The 22300-nt window shown below is 37.0% G+C and overlaps 1 protein-coding gene across 1 annotated transcript in view; it reads left to right on the forward strand.

The window, feature by feature from the left end:
* cdc5l (CDC5 cell division cycle 5-like (S. pombe)) overlaps nucleotides 1-22300 on the forward strand; it is a 48605-nt gene that overhangs the window by 19661 nt on the left and 6644 nt on the right. Inside the window, exons 7-14 of the mRNA XM_043682591.1 lie at nucleotides 1584-1728; nucleotides 6121-6309; nucleotides 7733-7881; nucleotides 8452-8614; nucleotides 11981-12145; nucleotides 12420-12500; nucleotides 12745-12987; nucleotides 16756-16953. Coding sequence (XP_043538526.1) covers nucleotides 1584-1728; nucleotides 6121-6309; nucleotides 7733-7881; nucleotides 8452-8614; nucleotides 11981-12145; nucleotides 12420-12500; nucleotides 12745-12987; nucleotides 16756-16953 — 1333 coding nt within the window. The remainder of the gene's footprint in view (nucleotides 1-1583; nucleotides 1729-6120; nucleotides 6310-7732; nucleotides 7882-8451; nucleotides 8615-11980; nucleotides 12146-12419; nucleotides 12501-12744; nucleotides 12988-16755; nucleotides 16954-22300) is intronic.

Here is a 22300-nt window from a genome sequence, read left to right on the forward strand (position 1 = left end):
GTAAGAGTTTCACTGATTAAAATACAGAGGGTTAAGAGGAGATTTGAAAGTGGTTTTCAAGTCATAAAAGGTTTCGAAAGTGTAAGTAAAGAAAAACTGTGCCAGGTGTTCAGTAAGCAGAGGGCAAAGATTTGATGTCATAGGCAAAAAGAACCAGAAGTAATATGTTGAAAATGTTTTTAAACAATGAGTTGTTGAGATCTAGAAAGTGCTGCCTGTGTGGAAGCAATTTAATAGTAACTTTCAAAAGGAAATTGAAGGAAAAGAAATTGCGGGGTTGTGAGGAAAGGGAGTGAGATTAATTGGATTTGTTTTTCAAAAACTGGCAATGGCTGAATGGTATTTTGTGCAATGTTACTGAATGAAACTATAAAATGGAGATAAAGTGGAGCTTGGTCCCTGACAGTAGTGTGGATTTGGTAAGAAAATGCTGAAACCTTGGATGAGTTACAAGGAGGATCTCGAAGGGATACAGAACTGGCATAGTGTTCTAGGAGCCAGAGGAATTTGGTGATGGAAAAGAGACAAACAGATTAGATAGCAAAGAAATCTGTCAGCCATGGAAAGCATCAGGAATTGGAAATTAGAATTTTTATATTAATCAACATTGAAGCAGCAATGGGAAAGGTTCAATGGTGGGATGGTTAGGGATGCTGTGATTTCAGCGAAAAATGCTTCAGAGAAGGGAAGTTCTAATTGTATGGAGGGATTTCTCTAATCTCTGTCAAGGCCTTGGAATCATTTCACTGGAAATACGAAGAAAGTTTGAACACAATGTTGGGATAAATGTGAGTGCTGCAGCTAAATCACAACAGTAACATGGGAGTTCAGCTAACAGACAAAGGGAACATTAATCTGAGCAGTGAGGCAGGTCATAACCATTGGAGTGAGAAAAACTATTAATTGCTGAAGAACAGTGTTAAATAAACAACATTGTTCCCAAATTATGCATCCAGTTATTGGCTCCAATTGGGTTCTGCCTAGACCTACAGCTCAGAAAAGCCAATGCTTAATTCCTTCAACCTAAATTAGTACAATATTTTAATTATTACTCTATTTTTTACAGTGCTCGTAAAGGAATAATAAGAATCAAGAAACTCCATGTGAGCTTTCAAACGAAAGCAAAATCCCAATTAATGTTTGGCTGACTTTAAGTCAAGATGATTTATGAAATGGGCTATGGGCTTTCAAGCATGCATTGGGAATGGGATAACCATTGATAACAATTTCATATTTACAATTACTGGCAAAAATAATTTGAAATTTTATTTAATATCAATCCATATTCATTAGTTGGTTGAAGGATTTTTTTGCTGCAACCTTTACTCACTTTGTATAATATTAACCAATATAATTCATAATAAAAGAATGTAAAATTAAAAGTAGACCTGACTGCCTAAAAAATTGCATGCTGCTTAGTTTTAAGATTTGTGTAAATTAATCAATGTGAATATTTTCGAGTTCAGTTATGTTAGATTTCAGTTTCTTAGACTGAACAAATTACAGCTTTCAAATGCTTTAATGGACTTTTGAAGCCTGCATTTTGCTTTTGAATATTTAACTTCTGTATTTTTTTAATTCAGTGAAAAAGAAGAATCTGAACAGAAGAAAGATAAGCAGCGTCTGAAAAAGAAGAAGGAATCAGATTTGCCTTCTGCTATATTACAGATTAGTGGAGTCTCTGAGTTTACCAAAAAAAGAAGTAAGCTAGTTCTTCCTGCACCGCAGGTAAATAGCACATTTCTATTCTAAAAACTGTAATGGTAATAGTTATGTTTTCTATTGTGATATCTACTTCACAATACTGCCTTCCAAGCATGTGAATAGATAAAAATTGCAGTTATACAATTCTCTATTGTTGCTAAAAAATCGACCCTTGTCATTTTGTGCTCATCAGAATTCGGACTCCAGAAACAAGTTTGAAAATGAATACCAATTTATACAGTCTAAGAAGAAGGCACTGAATTGTTGGATCATGGTTGCTATGGAGTTGCAGCAGAAATAGTTAACTGTCAATCTAAGTTTGCCAACTAGGCATGTAGACTCTGACTAGTCAGTGTTGCCTTGGGAATCAGCAGAAATTGGCATCCCGGTGCCCCAAATCAAATTGTATATGTACACATTCCTTTTGCCTACATCATTTTCCTTTAATCATGCCCAACTATTCCACAAGTTAGTTACAAACTATAAATTTGAAACATCTGAATTAGATCACCAGAACTCAATTTGCCTGACAAGCTACTACCAGGACAGGAGCAAACCATACTAGGTTTTATCAGTGACTGTAAAAATAATATTTATTGTATCAAGCTTAACTTTAAAAAGAACAGCAGAAGAATGCAATTTAACCTATACACCCAATCTCACACCCAAACCAACAACCACACACAGTCAAACAGGGGAGGCAGAAGACAAGTGATTTAACCCATATTCTATGGTTGGAAGATAAATATAGTCAAAAAGTGATTAAAATTCTGAAGACTAAAAGTTCAGATCACAAAGTGGAAAGTCCTTTTTGTCTCATAGAAACATAGAACTAGGAACAGAAGTAGGCCATTCAGCCCTATAAGCCTGTTCAAACATTCTATAATTAAAGTTGATTACTCAACAATCTCTGTTCCTGATTTTCCCTAAAGCCTTGATCCTTTTAGCTCTAAGAACTATATTTAATTCCTTTAAAGCATTTAGTATTTTGATCTCAACCACTTTCTGTGGCAGAAAATTCGTCAGGACTACCACTCTATGGGTGAAGAAATTTCTCCTCATCTCTGTTCCTAAATAACCTGTGCTGCGACTTTGAACTGTGCATAGTCTGGATTATTTAATAAATGTTGTCCCATGTGAAAATCGCATCTAATGTTGGAAATAGAGCTCTGTCCTTTGCCAGTATATAATAAACTGCGTGATATAAACTGCCCACTAATGTAAAGATAGCATTTCTTTATTTTTCTGTATTTTTGATTGTGATCTGAAAACAGAAGACTGTTTTAAAAGCCAAGAATTGTTGAAGGCTTCTCCCACTTTTTAAAAGCAAATTACCTGACGCTCATTGTAAGTACTGTTTGCAGAGCAGTTTGTTGAAGCAGAGATGGATGTCTAGACACAGATGAGCTGGAGTCACAGGGTAGGTAGGAATGGAACTTCAGCTGACAAGTATGGTCTGTAACAATTATATCATTTGCTCCCAGGTAGCTGAACTGCTTATGTGTATGAATATTTGAGGGAGAAGTCACCAAATCTCCGAAAGGGAAAGAGCTGTCAGTTTTCTCTGCCGTAAATCAAAATTAAGTCTGAAGAAAGCCACTTTAATTTTTTCTTCTTGCATAACTATTAAGTGAAGCGCTTTATAACTGTGAACCAATTGACCTTTGCCCATGCAAGGAGCAGCATCCTGATCATCTCTCTGGAAGCAGGAACCATTGAACTTCCTTTCCGGCCTTTTCCTGTGCCTGTAACAATTATTTTTGTTTGTGTCTGTCTGCAAGAATGTGTGTATTGGGTGAGGACTGGTTAGAGTTTAACTAATAAAGTTATATATCAGCAATTCATAATTGTTTACCTGTAGCTGGGATCTTTTTTATACTAAGTAGTAATCGTTAAATACAGAAACCTGATCAGTGCTTTTTGTCACCCTGAATCTAAAAGATAGGTAAATTGGGGACGGAGTTTTATATATTTCTGTAGCCTCTTTAACTTTTGTGGTGACTCAGGAATAGATTAGATTTTTAGATTAGATTACAGTGTGGAAACAGGCCCTTCGGCCCAACAAGTCCACACCGACCCGCCGAAGCGAAACCCATCCATACCCCTACATTTACCCCTTACCTAGCACTACGGGCAATTTAGTGTGGCCAATTCACCTGACCCTGCACATCTTGGTCTCTGGCGCTGTGAGGCAGCAGTGCTAACCACTGTGCCACCGTGCCGCCCACAAATAGTGAGGCTTGATTGCCAGCATACTACCCAGTGAGACATACACACTTTTTACAAGTGTGTTTGTATTACATGACAAGTTTACAAAGGAAATTTCCATTACACATGCAAATTCAAAGTTAAAGTTTTCCCTAGTCGCTCATGTGCTTGGGAGATCAATCATTATACTTGTATCTCTGTGAATTCAGTGAATTTAGACTTACCTCATGTCTGTTTGATGCCATTGGTGATCTAATTTGTTTGACATGGAAGGAATGGATTGTTTCCTCTTAGTTAATAAAAGATAATCATTATGACCATAAAGCTGTTGTTCACTCTGATGGCTTGCTGCATCATAACTGTTCATTTCACTGTCCCAGTACAAAACAATCATGTACTCACCATGATCTAGCTTGTTCACAGATCTGAATTAAGCGAAGAGTCCACTTGACATCTTTGTTCTTAATACAATAAGAATGGATAAGAAATGTAAAATTTCAAAATATCATCTATTTCATTGGTCTTTTGCTCAGTTGTTTTCACTTTCTGTTCATAAACTCAAATTATTTGGAGTGCATGGCATGTCCAAGTTGTATCAGAAGCTCTCCTTTTGTAAAATAAAGATGGAAAGAGATTGTGCCATGAGGCCATGTCTGACTTAATTCCAAATACTTTAAATGTTTGAACATAGGTACAAAGGAGTGCTTTTGATATTAACCACAGCTGAGTGCATATCTCATCTGTAAACACTTAATAATATCCTTTTTAAATAAAACTGAGTTAGTAACAAGTTGTCATTGTAAAGTTGATGAGACTATTCTTGATTTAACTTGAACTTCATCTGGGACAACTTTTTTTGTAAGATTATGGCTATTTCTTTCCTAATTGCACTAGTGAACATTTCAGATTGTATGTGCCAAATTGGCTTGTAATCCCTGAATGGCCTTGGTTATCAAAAATGTGAAAAACCTGTTTTCAGAACTTGGTTTACATTCTTTAGTCCTCACCATCAATGATTAGACTAGAGTCAGTTAACCCTAGCTAGTACTTTTGAAGGTGTTTCTCTCTTTTCGGGTTCCAATCAAAGTTTGAAATTCCCATTTTCCTCAGGCTATCTAATGTAATTAGATTTCCGTCTTCAAAACTAATACATCTGTTTGCTTGAATTACATGCTTGCAGATGTAATTCGGTAACATTATTATAATCAGACTTAAGGATATGTAGGGATGTCTTCTATTCACATACTATGTGTGACTAACTTCTTATCCTTTTCTTCTCAAAATTCTACTTTTCTTTAATCAGATGATAATGCATTTTTAATACAATTCAACAGACTTCTCATTCTAACAAACAGTTATAGCCTCCTAAGGCCAAGACTTAAATAAACCCAGAAAATGTCTTATGAGTACCAATTTATTGATTTCCATTATTTGTGTTTTTAATTAAAATTAACAACAACTGTCACTGGCTGCCATAAATTGGATTGTCTTTATTATTCCTTGTATGTTGATAGACTGTACAGAAAGACAAGCTATTAGTAGCTGTTTCCCTTTTTGTCCACTTATTACAGGAAATCCCATGTTTCATAAATGTCACAGCAGCTATACTGCAGCCACTCAATTTATAACAGTCCCTGCAATTTTATGTTTAATTTGCTATATATTGGCTTTTCCCCTTTTTTTGTAGTGCAATTGTTTTTCTCTAGCATTACACACTGGCACCTTTGTAGCATTATGTGATGTATTCCTTCAATCTGCAATGGAACGGTCTCACTTTCAGGGTGATAATTCAGTCAGTATTTGGTTGTCTGCAGCAAGCAGAGACACTTCCAAATGAATTGTCTGAGATCACAATGTGTTAATGATTTTGAACATCGCCGCTTATTTCCAAGTCGACTGACAATTTGTTTGCTTGCCTTTAATAGCTCATTAATAGTCAAAAGGAGATGCTTTCACAGATTATTGCTAGATATTTTGTTATCAACCTGTTCAAGGATGTTATCTCTGACTTCTGGAGCAGGTGTGGTATGAACCTTGGCTTCCTGGCTCAGCAGTAGAGCACGAACCCTAAGCCATAACATCCCTGTTCTGTGTTGTATAAATGTCATCTCATAGGATTCAGATGTATACTGCATAGTTATTTTATAATGCTAAAGGAATTAATGCTTCACTATTCAGTTAATAAGAAAATGTGTTCCTTTTTAAAAGATCTCTGATGCTGAGCTGGAAGAAGTAGTCAAAATTGGTCAGGCTAGTGAGATGGCCTGTCAGACAGTCGAAGAGTCCGGAATGCCAAATTCCGCTTCCAATGCTCTCATATCTGAATATAGCATTGCCAACACTGGTTTGAGTTTGCGAACCGCACGAACTCCTGCAGCCCAAGATCGTATTCTCCAGGTAATTAAACCATATTAAGCTAAATTGAATTTTTATCAGAACTCATCATGCGTTGTCATTATTGGAGGCTTTCCTGCAAATATTTCTTGATCACTACAATATTCTTTAAATGTTTGTTCGCTTTTAATATGATTCTTGTCTTAATAACATAAAGTTTTTTTTCCTTCCTCTGCGTTTCAAGTTTGAAGATTTTGTTTTTTGAATAAAAACAAGGAATTGTAGAAGTGTAGTACTTGTTTTTAAAGTTGTATAGTTTTAGAGATTAGAAAATGTTGTTATATTTCAGAACCCAGATCTTTTGACGAGCAATAGTGGTCGCGGAAGCATAGTCTAAGATTGGACATCCAGACATGTAGTCCCGATACAACTGACTTCCTGTGATTGCTGTGTACAGTATTCTAAAAAGTTCTCATAAGCAATTACGTGGATTCTGGAAGCCTCCAAAGATTGCCAACTCTAACTTAGAGTGAGACACTTTGGAGGATTCTGACAGACTTAGATTAATAGTTAATCAGAAAATATGAAACCAACCTCAGTTCCTGATGAACAATTAAACTGACCATTTCACCATGCCCCTGATACCATCCCCCAGTCAGTTGACTTCTTGCTGGTTGCTTGAGTCACTGGAGTACATTGGAATGCATAACTAAGAATGATCCTGGTCCAGAGATTTGTATGACAACTCAAAAGGTTGTCATCAGAAAGGTGTTCTGATCAAGATCAGAAATAGGGTTTCTGATTTTAATACTGATCACTAGATCTAGGTCAAGATTTTTTTTTTTCAAATTTAATTCAGTTTCTTTTTGCTGCTAAAATGTTCCAAAGTTACCAGTACAATTGATGTCTTGATTTATAACTATCATTCACATGAACCTTGGCTGTAACCTTCAAGGCTATGCAACATCACAGCTGAGTTGAACCAAATCAGCATCTAATGGTCACACACAAGCACTTTCATCAGGATTCATCTAATAGAATTACTGGAAAATACAGTTTGGATTTCCTTCCTTTTACTTAGTAGCAATGAAGTCACTAGTGTTACTCCATAAAGGGCTGGTTAAAATGGGTCATGTCAATAATCAAACCTGAGTTTGAGTTGGCACTTTACATCAACTGCTCTGAGCTCAGCGAGGCAAATTAAATGTAAATTATGCATTTTGATTTTGGTTTAGTCTGCATTATTGAAGGTCTCAAGTTTGCTTTTGATTATTATTGAGCCATTGATAGGTAAGTTCCAAATACTTTCAAAAGTGTGAATTTCAGAGAAGGTTCTGCTTTGGTTCGGAGAAGTACTGACAGACTGCTGGAATTGGGCTCTTGGTCTTAGCCATTGACTAACCTCTTTCAGAAAAAATGGGTGGGTGTGCAGAAAAATTAGAGTGCTGTCAAAGTTGCCTTTTCTGTTTTGTTCTTCATTATGTAGGAAGCTCAAAACTTGATGGCACTGACAAATGTTGATACGCCTCTAAAAGGTGGGCTGAACACACCTCTCCATGAAAGTGATTTCTCAGGAGTAACCCCACAGCGACAGGTAGTACAAACACCGAACACTCTGCTTACTACACCCTTCAGGTAAAGGATTATGTAATTTTTCAGAAAATTAAAATGTTTTTGAACAGCTCTGTTTTGGATTAAAAAATAAAAGATTATATATTTGCAAGGACTAATTGAAATGATTGGATTACTGCTTAATGTAATGTGTAATATTTCATTTTTTTTAAACTTAATTCATGTTGCTTATTGACATAATAATAGTTCTTAGCTTATGAATGGCTCATGAGTTGATACCTGAAAAGAGAAAATAAAATCCATCCTCTCACTATTATTTGTGCAGAGGTCTTGAAAAATGAATAGAAAAGTTAGATCATCAGTTTTAAATGTAGGTCCAGGAGACATTGTTTCCAGTCAAGACAGTGGAGATAAATGCATCCATTATCTCCTTGCCAGGATGGATGAGGAAGAGAACTCCTAGTAAGAATGGCAAACAAACGGAAGGGCAGAAGAGAAATTATTTTATTTATCAACACCCTAACTGAGCTTTTATGTAATCTCTGCATTTCATTAATCACATATTCAGCATTTATCTATTTTGAATAGAGAAATCTTAGCGGAATGATTTGGTTTTTGTTTTGAAAAATTTAGGACTCCGACACATGATAATGATGGCTTGACTCCACGTAGTGGAATGACACCTAAACCTGGTGTTGCAGTGACCCCAGGAAGGACTCCTTTACGGGACAAATTGAATATCAACCCAGGAGAAGAAATTGTGGATTATAATGATCCTTCATACAACAAGCAATTGGTAGGCCATCAGGGCTATTTCCAGAGCTAATCTGTGGTTAGCAAAATGGAATATTTTTACATTAGTATATTTTACATATACACAACATTTAAATGTACACAATGACAGATCTGATCTAAAGTACTTGCCTTAATACTTCTTACTATTCAGATATAATGCAATATGAAAGGCAATATGTAATTATTTTCTCTTCAAATTGTATTTATTTAAATTTGGCCTGTAGATTGAATTTGTTTTCATTTGAGACCAAATACCTGTATGTAAAGTTTGTAAAGAGGCTTCAAGCTTTGAAAAGCTGATTGTGTGGGCAAATAGATGGCAGCTATAGCATAACGTGGATGAGTGTGAAAGCAGATTGGCAGAGAAATGATGTACAAAGGGACTGAAAGCAAACATACAGGTGCACCGAGCAGTTAGGAAGGCAAAAGGTATGATTGCCTTTATTGCAAGAGGATTGCACGAGGAATGAGGATGTCTTATTGCAATTTTACCAGACCTTAGTGAGACTGAGTACTGTGTGAAGTTTTGGTTGTCTTATCTAAGGAGATATTTGGCATTAGAGGGAACACAGCAACGTCTGACAGAGCTGGATGGATTCAGTGGAGGAGACGATACTTCCTCTGTTTAGGAGTTCAAGAACAAGAAGTCTCTAGATGAAGGGTACGCCAATTAGGACTGTGATGATGAGAAATATCTTCAGTTAGTGAACTTGTGGATTTGCTACCACATAAGGTTGTGGAAATCAAGTCCATTTAAGGAACAAATAATTTCTAGGATACTACAGATGTCCAGGAGTCTGGGGAGAGAAGTGGAGGATAGCAATAGATAAAGTGGAAGAAAATGCTCTGTGAGTGAAATGGCCTACTCCTACTCTCTGTTATTTAGTGCATATTTCACAGGCTAGTGAAAATTGAAAACCATAACAATGTACAACTTTGATGGAATTAGAAGGCAACGTAACCTGTTTAACTCTGGGAGGGGGTGGTAACAGCAAGGGCTGCTGACTGAATGGTGTCAGTATTAGTGTCAAAAAAATCATTACTTCCACACTTTTTTTTGTTGGCAAGGAAACAGGACAGACTGATTTAAGAAAACTGTGCAATTGAGAAAAGAGACCGGGGTTATCTTTTCACTCCTGGAACAGAGAGTAGTAAAGAGTAGGACCTGATGGTGCTTACTTTAGTCTAGTCATATATGACAGTGAACCATTCGGTCAAATGCATTCAGGTCTATGTCCCGTGAACTTGAGAATGAAGGTAAACTCCACTGTGGGTGAGTGACCAGGGTGTGAGAGACTATTAGACTTACTTGGGTATAGGTAGTGCAATGGTTGAGCAGATTGATAGCTTTAGAAATGTTATGATGAATGGAGGTCTAAAGTAATTTCTACAAGCACAGTTCTTAGTGCATTTGGCGATACAGAAGAAAGTAAGATTGGGAAAGGGCAAGGTAATGGGAGTGAGGAATGATTCGTGTATGCAATCAGAAACCTGTTTATCACACTGAGTCGCAAAGCTGTGTAAAATGGCAAGTTCATGGAGCTGGATTTAAGTATGTTTACATGAAAATGAAGAACTAAGAGAGGAGAATAGCATTCTCTGGAGATGGTGCAGACTGAACTCAGAAATAGGTTGAACGTGAAGGATGAGAAATATCTGAGTGCAAAGACTTGAGGAAGAAAGCAGTAAAGACAGCTCAGTGAGAAAATATCTTATTTGTACTTGGTTGTCCTGCAGGGTCAAACCTTTTAAAAACAAGGCTAATGAAGTGGAACAAAGGTAAAATGTTCAGAGTAGAAGCAGGGTTAGACTAAGGTGTGATTTGGTGTATCACAATCAAGATTTGTGTTTTCTTATTGTCCATATTTTAAGTGTTTTAATATGTGGGGTACTTGTATGTTCTTACCCTCAGTGATTTGTCTCAATTTAAGTAATTCCAGCTACAAACCTTTGTTAGCTTAAATGTAAATTATATAATTATGTTATCATCATGCATTTGTCCCAGAGGTTCAAAATAAATGCAATGCCTGACTTTACTCCCTCACACAATCACTCACAAAAACTAGGTACAGTGGAGGCAAACACAATCTAATTGCAATTTTGGAATATCCGTTTTTTTTCCCATGGCAGATCTTTGATTTCTTAGATGAGTTGATGCTTTAACTGGAGGATTCTCAGTAAGACAAGCTTCTTGTAATTAAATTGCTTGGGAGGTAGGTTTTCAAGTGAACCTGAAGTTAGAATATTTTGGAAGGAGTCCTTCACACGCTTTCAGGATGTAGTTACTTATTACCTTGGCTGTTTAGGTGCTTCCGTTGGTGTCTTTGTTCAGAATAGCTTCAGCCATTATTTTTAAAAGTAAGTAGCATGGCTGTCTTTCCAAGCTGTCTGATTTAAACAAGTCCAATATCATTTTCAAACAAGATAGTGTGTTAGACCAATAAACATTCTTGTGTTATGGTTTTTAAACCTTGAGTGTTTAAAGCAGCTGAGATTTTTGTATTTCCATGGCTCCTGGTCTCAAACATATTGAAAAGTCAATGTGATCCATTGCATGATCATCTACATTCCATCTAACTCTCTTGTCTGTGATTAAGTAGAAAGACATGTTAACTGCTGTGTCCAGCCTGTTTTGAATTGAATTAGAATTAGATTCCCTACAATGTGGAATTGTCCAGAGCTAATAGTCTATACTGCCAAAATCAAGTGATAACTATACTTTTAGCTTTCTTAAAATTTGTAATCTGTGCATGCCTGCACTGTGTATGATAGTGTTCAGAGCCATTCTGCCACTAGAGGGCAGGGAAAGGCATAGCTAGCTGGGAAGGCATCATTTAGTGGGAAGGTATCTTTGCCCTTTAGCCGGATTTCTTTTAAGATTAAGATGTCAGTAATTATTTTTTGGAAGCTTTCATGGTTTTAAAGGTTTGTATTGAAATCCAACATGAATACTTTATCAACCCTATCACTATATTTAAAATTCATTCATGGGATGAGGGTTCTTGCCCATTCCTAACTGCCCTGAGGGCAGTTGAGAGTCGGCACAGTGCTATGGCCTTGGAATCTGATGTATGCAGACCAGGTAAGGATGGCAGATTTCAATCTCTAAAGGACATTAGTAACCTAGATGGGCTTTTCCTGACAATCAACAATGGATTCTTGGTCATCATTAGACTTTTAATTCCAGATGTTTATTGAATTCAAATTCCACCATCTGCCATGGCAGATTTGAACCCAGGTCCTCAGAATATTAACTTGGATATCTGGATTGATAGTCCAATGATAATACCACTGGGCGATCACCTTCCCCAATGCTGTAACTCTGGACTTTACTACTATATCCTAAAACGTCTGATTAATTTTGTAGGAAAGAGAACATCGAGAGCAACTGCGAATGGGCCTGCTGAACCTTCCAACTCCAAAGAATGACTTTGAAATCGTGCTCCCAGAGAATGCAGAGCGAGAGCTTGAGGAACCAGAGACAGAAGATAATTTCATAGAAGATGCAGCTGATGTAGAATCCCGTAGACAAGTAAGCTGCTTTAAGAGTTCCACCAAAATAGATTTCTGAAAATACTTTTTGTGAACGCATTCCATTGTAAGCAAATTTACTAAATTTTATTTTAATTGTAATGTTTTCAATGGATCATATGGCCAGGGTTTGAATTCTAGAAACTGATCCATTCTTTAAGTAATGACCTGGTAGCTCAGTGAAGTTGTCCAATGCATTTAGCATATGTGCATTTTTACTTTAGAGACAAATCTTTATTTATAAGTTTCAAACTTTTCACTTTTTTTCTCTGCAGGCAATGAAAGATGCAGAACGAGAGAGGGAGTTAAAAAAGAGGCACCAATCAGTACAGCGAAATCTTCCAAGACCTACAGAGGAAAGTATAAATTTTGCAATTTTATAAATACAAACAGAAAATAGCATGAAATTGAAAGCTAATAAATCATATCCGACAGAATGTGGAAAAAAAGACTCTCCTATCAATGGAAGATTGCACAATGAAAATGAGACAATAGCATGAAAGATATAAATAATGTTTTCATAATTTTTTAGATTAGATATCATATGTCTGAGCTGTTGAAATGTTCTTTAAAAAATGAAATTGAATTTTTGATTTTTAGGTAAATGAAACCATTTTACGACCTCTGAATGTTGAACCACCTCTGACTGAGATGCAGAAAGCTGAAGAGATGGTGAAGAAAGAAATGATCATTATGCTACACCATGATACACTTCATCATCCATATGTAGACCAATTTGGAAAAAGAGGGAAAGGATCAGGATCAAGCTCCAGCAATGCTGAGCATATTGCTTTCCTAGAACACAATGGATATGAAAAAATCAGCAAAGAAGAGATGAAAAAGGTTTGTTAATGGTTGAGTATATAACCATTTATTTATTTTGGATGATAGGACATTCAAATTCTAATTAGTAAACTCTGAAGAGATAGGAAGCAAAAAAAATGAATTTAAGTTTGTATTGATGAGGGGAAGTAATTCTAGGGTATTCTATGCTTCATTCTGAGGGAAACGCAGTTTGTGGTTTTTGTTCGTTTCTCGGGGAGAAAAATTATTTAAGTGTGTGATCCAGAAGTAAAAAATGCTGGGTGATAGAGATGTATGAAAACTATTCCTTACTGTGTCACTGTAGTGGCAGTACCTGACATTTGACAAGATCTTTTACACTGACTAGCGGACCTGCTGGAAAAGGCATATAAGGGTCAGTCAATAAACGTCTTTGAAAAGAAATTTGATGAGCAACTGATTTGGATTAAAAATTGAGGAATTAAGTATTCGATTTTACAATTAGTTCCTGTGCTGTTATAGATAAGACTTTGGGAGCATTAGTGGAGTGCAGTAGTTTAGAGTTGAACAGAAGAGTTGTGGAAATGAATGAATAATCTTGACTATTTCTTGATCACCATTGAGAATTAGGAAGTAATTATGCAAAACATTCTGACAGTTAGGTATGGTAGAATCCAGAGTTGGGTAAATTGTACATGGTGCACAAGAGTTCTACAAATGATGAAGCACATGCATTTTTCTTCAATTTTATATTGTCTATTTGCACAGAAAATATGTGCTATTACACAGTATAAAACTGAAGGAAAATGCATGTCAATATGCGGTAATAAGCTTTTAAAATCTGTTTTAATTACTGAAAATAAAAATATTGGCTTTTCAGAGTTGAGGAATTATTACAGCAGGAAGTACTGAATGATTATCATCAGAGATATTGAAAATATTTTTCAAAAAGAAAAGTTGATGAAAATTAATATTATATTCCCAAACATCATGATAAATGAAAGATTTTTATTCCTGGGATTTTTTTTTTTAAGTTTCCCTTCCAAATTGTATATTTTCTTAAACTTGTTTAAGCATTCAGTTTCCTCTATTTGTTTTCTAATCTGACATTAGATTGGAGTTCTGAAACAAAGAATGTACCATTAGTCATCATTTACATGTATGTAAGTCATTACAGAATTTTGAATTTTTAACTTGTGCAAAATGAATAAAACAATATGAAAATAAGAACATAGATTTCAAAAAGATGCTCCAATATTGCAAATGCAAATTCACATATTACATTTGCTAAACTAAGTTTGTTATCTTGTGCAGTTGTTGTGCTCTTGGCTGCATAATTGAAGAGTACTGGAGTTAACGGTGTGGTTAATTTTTAAATCTGGAACAAGGTTAAACTCAGATTTTGACAGTTCCGGAAATGCAAGGCCAATAGCTAAACTATGATGGAAAACTTCAGTTACCTCTTTTCTGTTTAGCTGCCTGAATTATTTACATATTAATCTAATTATTGGGTGCTGGTGTGTTCTGATCATGAAAGCATAGCTGAGATCAGTAGCATTTTGACCCAGTAGTGCTCCCAGTAGTGTTTGCAGATACCATAAAGTTTATTTGAATAATTTGTCATTTTTAGCATAGATATACAACAAATCTCTTACTAATTATTAATAATTTCTTAAAAATAGGACCTTCCTCGGTGTTGTGTTGTGTTCCTGTGTTGTGTAGTTCTATGTATACTGTCGATGAAGTTGTAATATCCTTATATCAAGTTACGCCTGATCTTTTGTTCATGTGTATTGCAATAAGTACTGGCAAGTTCATGAAAAGTTTGGATTCATGTGATTGTTTGTGAAGCACTTTGGGTAGTGTTTCAGGAAGAATAATTAGTCGTTATCATTCAGTTTATTGCTAACGTTGGGGACAAAGCGCGTAGGGCATTTAAAATATGCTTGTATCTGGAAAAGTAATTGTAGTCTTTTGGACTGCAGTGGCTATACTTTAACCTTGTCCGTTAGGTCCTTGAGTTTTGCATTATTTTAAACTGATCATGATGTGCCAGTCTAGAAAGTGCCAGAAATAATATTTAGAAAGTCTTTGAGGGTTTCTAATCTGATTAAATAAATAAGCTAGAATTTCAAAAATGTTCTATTTTGTTTCCTTTCCGTAATGCTTAAAATTCCTTTATGAAACTTTCGCAGTAAAAAATCATAAAGTCAAATGCAAGTATTTTGTGTTTTATTTTCCCAGGTGGCTGACGGTTATGAATTTTGATCAAAATAAAAGTTCTATTTGTGAGTAGAGGGTTGGGGAATAATGCGTAATGGGTATATTTTGGGCTGTAACCAAATAGCTGTCTTGGATCACCCTGAATCTTCTGAAAGCTAACTTTCTGCACATGTAGTTGTAATGTCTATGATGACAAATTCAGTGATGTCCTAGGTAGCTGGCTGCATCAAAGATTGTGAAAATCTCAGAAAAATAAAAAGAAAGTTTATTTGTCAGGTTTGGGAGTGACACTTGGCCTGATAAATTGTGGCTCGCAAAGGGCAGAGGAGCAGCATGTTTTTTTGACTGATGTGAGCTTGGGAGGAGGGGCTTGTCAAGGTGTCAGGAGGAGATGGATGATAAAAAATGGTAGAGGAGCAGGGCGGTATTGGAAAGGACCGTTCCCTGAGCTTCAAGTAGTTATAAATAGAGTGTCTATGTATTATTACCCACAGTCAGAGAATATAGTCAACAACTACCACCATCATAACGTACAGGTATAAACCAGTACTGATCCTGGCAAATGGACTGACTGGAATGACATCGATGATGGAAGAAGATATAATTACTTCTGGCCAATTGATGTTGGGAATTAGTGAATCAAAATTGTTCACCTACAATACTGCAATCTTCAATTAATGCCTTTATTGCTTACGGCCCTAGTTTCAAATGCACTTCGTAAGGATATTGCAACTTCAAATCACCACACTATTTCATAGTGTAGTTACGATACACCAGTTGTGCCACTGGATGTCAGCAATGTGTTTGTAGTCATGTGTTAGAGTTTAACAAGACTGCTGTAATGAATCAATGGATCCATTCACTCAAAACCAGATGCTCTCAAAATAGGTCAGCTTTTGTGGCAAAATTATGAAAGTTATTTTCAAATCCACTTGCTATTTTCACCTGGTCAATCTATGAAAGCAGTTACGAAGACAACAACAAATGTTTTTCTACTTTGCTGATTTTTCATTTGTTACTACTTATTTAATATTTTGTTTAATAGAATAGCATTTGCACCTGAAAATTCAGTACCTTCTGTATAGTGTTTCAGGTTTGGAGCTATTTGAAGTGAAACCTGTAGCACAATGTAATAATTTTCTTGGAAAAAAACATAATTACAACATTCAGTATACAACATCTTCAATTATCAGGTTCTTTTTAAATTAATTTTTGTGAAATGTGAACATCGCTGTTTGGCCAGCATTTATTGCCCATCCCTAGTTGCCCTTGAGAAGGTGGTGGTGGGCTGCCTTCGTGAACTGCTGCAGTCCACATGCTGTCAGTATACAACATCTTCAATTATCAGGTTCTTATTTATTGCCCATCCCTAGTTGCCCTTGAGAAGGTGGTGGTGGGCTGCCTTCGTGAACTGCTGCAGTCCACATGCTGTGGGTTGACTCACAATGCCACCGGGGGGGGAGAGTTCTAGGATTTTGACTCTGCAACAGTGAAGGAATGGCAATATATTTCCAAGTCAAGATGGTGAGTGGCTTGGAGGGGAACCTAAAGGTGATGTATTAGTAAAGGTATTTGTAACATTTCTACTGTGTACCTTTTTTTCAGGCCAGCGATTTGTTGACACTGGAGATGGAGGTTGTAAAACATGGTATGGGACATGGAGACCTTCCTCTTGAAGCATATAATCAGGTTTGGGAAGAATGTTACAGTCAGGTGTTGTATCTACCTGGACAAAACAGGTACACTCGAGCCAACCTGGCTAGCAAGAAAGACCGAATAGAGTCACTGGAAAAGAAGCTGGAGGTTAGTTTACACTAGAAAACTATTAGTTGCTGATTAAGATGAAAAGATTGGGTTTTGTCTTGCTCGTGGCCAAAAAGAACACGAGTCAAACCTATGTAAAACCAATTTCTTAGAGGATATAAGATTAGTACCATTCAGCCTTTCCAACTGAGAGCAATTAACTGAGAGTTATCTCATTTGCGATTACTTGTAGCTTAGTAACTGGGAAAAATATTACAGAGCAGTTAAGAGGTTCATTATTGACTTGTGAATTGTAGAAGAAAGATCTGGGCAAATGGATTGCAGATGAGTTTAAACAAACAGTGCTGTGTTTTAAGAATGAAGTTACCAAAATAGCATTGTGTATTTAAAGTTAAGATCAGTAAGATAAAAGGCAATCTGCATTGGTTCTCATGTATTGTAAAAAATGACTTAAATCAAATCCAAAGTGGGAAGATGTTTAATTCTACAGCGATTAAATGTGCTGATAACAACTTATAGCAATATTACTCTTTTCCACTTAAAATGTGCATGAATGAAATTCTTTTTTAAGTTAAGAAATGTTGATATTTTAGGGAGAGGGTTGCAGTTCGAAGTCTGTGTGACCACTAAATTGACCAGTGTTTTATTTAGTGCCCAGATTAGTTACAACACACAACACATAAAGAACGTAGCATCCTGTTAAGATCCACCGAAGGTTTGCAGTCCAACTTCAGAAAAGAAGCCCTAATATAGTAGGGCTTTCTGACATTTTCTATTTCCCCGAAGCCCTAACTGCCTTGCAGTTTGTGCTGTCGGCATTTCCCACTGGAAACTGGGCGAAGACTGCAGTATAATTTCCCATTACAGTCTTTCAGTCCACAATGACCTTTTTCTTGTTAACTAGGCTATTGAATACCACAGATGAATGGGAAATGTAATGTTATTTTTAATTTAGCGTGAATCTTGGTTAGAAAATATAAAAATGTTTGTTTTTTGTTTCTTCAACTTCCATTTGTTCTTAACCCAAAAGAAGCATTTTATTCTTACATATTTGAAATTGGAACAGTGGTATAATTTTATGTTGCATAATGTAATCAGAGGGAGATAGTCACAAAAGTAATTCTATTTACAGAGAAACCTCGATTGTCTGGCATTCGATTATCCGAATATCAGATTATCCAGCAAGATCGCAATGTCACAATGCTTGGCCAAACTATGTTAATCCGGCATTCGATTAACCAATGAAACACTCCCTGCCTGTGTCCTTCAGATAATCAAGGTTCCTCAGTACAGGGTTACCTGTTAATTGAAATATAAGTGGTCAGCAATTTTAAAGATCACTTGTTTTTTATTTTCATACAAATTCACTATAGTGTGATAACCATTGGTGATAAGAGTGGAATTGTTGCCGGTATTTTCAACCATCAGAAGATTTCTTTAATTTCCCAAACATGAATATTAACTAAATATATTGAGAAGATTTTGCAGTCAGGGTGAACTAGTGGCACTAAACACTGTATAACCAGGCTTTGTGGGATTTTAAGCTATGGCTTGCTATGATTAGAAACGTGTTTCAACACAGCATACCACAGGAAGCTGGGACATGCGAATAGGGCAAGCAACCGTGTCTCCTTGATTAGTCAGATTAGAGCACCATTTGAGCGTCGGAGGTTGAGGGGTGACCTTATAGAGGTTTACAAAATTATGAGGGGCATGGATAGGGTAAATAAGCAAAGTCTTTTCCCTGGGGTCGGGGAGTCCAGAACTAGAAGGCATAAGTTTAGGGTGAGAGGGGAAAGATATAAAAGAGACTTAAGAGGCAACTTTTTCACACAGAGGTTGGTACGTGTATGGAATGAGCTGCCAGAGGAAGTGGTGGAGGTTGGAACAATTGCAACATTTAAAAAAGTATTTGGGTGGGTATATGAATAGGAAGGGTTTGGAGGGATATGGGCTGGGTGCTGGCAGGTGAGACTAGATCGGGTTGGGACATCTGATCGGCATGGACGGGTTGAACTGAAGGGTCTGTTTCCATGCTGTACATCTCTATGACTAGAAAGTGAACTGGACTCGCCCCCATATAAACTACTAGAACAATTCAGAGTCTAGAAATCCTGCAGTGAGTAACTCAGCTCACATTTCCTGCAAGTGTATTCACTATCTACAGAGCATCAATCAGGAGTGTGATCAGATTCTTCCCACTTGCCTGGATGGCTGCAGTCCAACAACTTTCAAGAAGCCTGACATCATCCAAGATAATCCAGCCCCTTTGAAACCACGTCCATAAACATTCACTCTCTCCACCACCAATGTTTAGTAGCAGTAATGTATACCATCTAAGATGCACAGCAGAAATTAACCAAGTCTGCTTAGATAGTATCTTTTAATTCCATGACTACTACTATTGAGAATGACAGGGACAGTGGATACATGGAAAGTTATTTAAATCAACCTGTCCAGACGTTATTACACACCTATGGAGCAGGTGGGTCTTGAACCCCGGTCTCCTAGCTCGGAGGTAGGGATGCTACCACTTCATCACAATAGTTCTTCGGATAGTTCCTTTAGTGTCACTGGGTTAAAATCCTGGAAACTGCCATTCCCCCCCAAAAAAAAATTAACATCACTGTGTGGCTGTTATGCCATCATTGTGAGGTGGGAGAAAAGAGAGATAAGAATCAAGAGCAAATGTTCTTACAAATGAAGTGTTATTTCTCTTAAGCTCACTAGCAATAATGATAATCCGAAGACTGAGACTTCATACTTATGAAAATGTATTTTCAGTGCCAACAGAAGTGTTTGGCAACGTGAGATTTAATAGAGGCAAAGAGTCATACAGCATAGAAACAGACCCTTCGGTCCAACCAGTAAATGGTGAACATAATCCCAAAGTAAACTAGTCCAACCTGCCTGCTCCTGGCCCATGTCCCTCCAAACGTTTCCTTTGTACTTCTCCAAAGGTCTTTTAAACATTGTTATTGTACCCACATCTGCCACTTCCTCAGGAGATCAGTCCACATGTGAACCACTCTGTGCAAAAATATTTGCCACTAATCTCTTTCAAAACTCTCTCCACTCACCTTAAAAGGTTTGCACCACTATCTTGAAATCCCCCATCCTAGGGAAACAGACAACTACCATTAACTTAATCTATACTCCTTATTATCTTATGAACTTCTAGAAGGTTGCCTCTCAACCTTCTACCCTCCAGCGAAAAAAGTCCCATCCTATCAAGCCTTTCTTTATAACTCAAACCTTCCATACCTGGCAAAATCCTGGTAAGTCTCTTTTGACCCCTCTCCAGCTGAATAATGTCCTTCCTATAAAACTTATTTACACTGGAATGGACAAACCATACCTTTTTTCTGGTGTGCTTAAGTTTTTATCATGCAAGTGCAGCACTTCACGCTGTTTGTAACTGTTTCAATATCAATTCACTCAGTTGCAGAGGAGCTTCTGGAAGAGCAGGGCAACTTAGATGGCAACTTCCTGATTTCTGTGACTAATGTTGTAGGTATGGTTGCTAGAAGCTGCTGTCCAATTTGCGCTCTACAAATGCTAAGCATTGGTAACCTCACAAACATTTTAATTGGGAAGTACAATATTATTACATTTGAAAGTTAAAATCTAACATAGATCTTTGTCGTGTTAATGTTGCATAATTTTGTCAAATGGTGTTCAAATAACCTTTTCATTGATAATGTAAAGGCATTAACCTGAAATGCAGAATTCGACAGTATGTTTTGCAAGATTAATTACATTGGACTACATTTGCTACGTATTGAGGCAAGCAACTTCAGGAGTGTTTTTTTTTCATTTTTTTTAATCCAGAAGTGTTCTACTGAACTTTTTTTCCTATTACCATCATCATCAAATCACCTGTGTTTTATAATTGATTAAATTACATGTAAAGCTTTTTTAAGGGAAATGCAGAACATCAAAGATGAGAGAGTTAGAGAAAGAGAGGGGATTTAAGGAGTGATTAAATCCTTCTCTCTACCAGCCAGAAAGCTCACCAAATATCAATTAGGTACTTATGTGCTATCCAGTGAGCTTTTCATCTAATCAGGACGCTCACCTGGAAGTCCAGTCCTGCCTGAGGCTGCCAGTGAATCAGAGGCCGCCTATAGAACGATAGCAATGTGGTTGGCTCTCAGTTGTCCTCTGTAAGGACTAGCAAGCCACTTGGTTCAAGGGCAATTAGTATTGAACACCAAATGCAGGCCTTGCCAGTGACATCCACATCCATGAAATAATAAAAAAAAAATTTAATGTATGTCAACAGCTGCCTACAGGCCTATTCTTAAAACTATTATGAGTGCTTCCAACCTGGGTCAAGACAGTTGTTAACATTTCTTGCAGTATAAGATTTAGAATCCATCTGGGCAAGGGAGAAGTGCATGGGGAAGATTTACCCACAGACTACCACAAGGCTAAGTGCTTGCCCCAACATTGGTTGCTATATATAACTATACACATGGCAACACAACCTGCCAAAACCATATCCTGCAGCTTCATCTTTGCCCATGACATCTTGTGATGCTGGAGCAGATCCTTAATGGAGATATTACAAAGTTAACAGGGTACTGTCACATATGGTATCTAACATTGAAGGCTTTTAAAACCATCATTGTCCAATCACACTCCGCAACAAAGTATTATGTACCTATCTGAAAACAATTTCATCTTTTTGACACTCCATTGAATGCAGCATGTATATCATAACTGGAACTCTCCATTCCGCACACCACTCCTGCCATACTGTCCTTGCGAACATCATTCCCCACATATCTGCCATTTGATGAAACCCCATTAGCTGATTGAAACAATCCATGTTCTACCTCACTTCCTGACTTCACATGCCATAATGACCTGTTCAGTCTCCCACTGCCTGCCTTCCATCTCCTCAATGCTCAATATGGAGCATCCTTATCTGAGCTAGATCAACCAATACACATCCTTTGTATCAGCAAATCAGAAACACTGGAATGCACTAACGAGTTCCTTGTGACAAACCTGCTTGAGTGGTAGACTTTTAATTACGATGGTGAGGGTGGTCATTGCTGAACTGCTTCAGAACAATCCAGCACTCCTGTGCTGCCAAACCCCACTGCTGGGGCCTTGGTACAAACCTCTTGTACAGAGATACAAACAATACTGCACAGTATCAAAAGGTGTCCCCTCTATACACCAAGTGGCAGACTGGTCACCTTATCTAAGCAAATGAGGAGACTGACTCCAAGAATTTGCATTCACTGAAGAAAATGAAATTCACACAATACCTTGCACACTTTTTAATAAAATGCACAAAGTTGGGAATATGAATTGAAGTTACACATTTGCAAAAATTACACTTATTTATCCAGAAGAGTGCAGCATTGATCCA

This window comes from Chiloscyllium plagiosum, chromosome 3, assembly GCF_004010195.1.
Source record: "Chiloscyllium plagiosum isolate BGI_BamShark_2017 chromosome 3, ASM401019v2, whole genome shotgun sequence".
Classification (NCBI taxonomy): Eukaryota; Metazoa; Chordata; class Chondrichthyes; order Orectolobiformes; family Hemiscylliidae; genus Chiloscyllium; species Chiloscyllium plagiosum.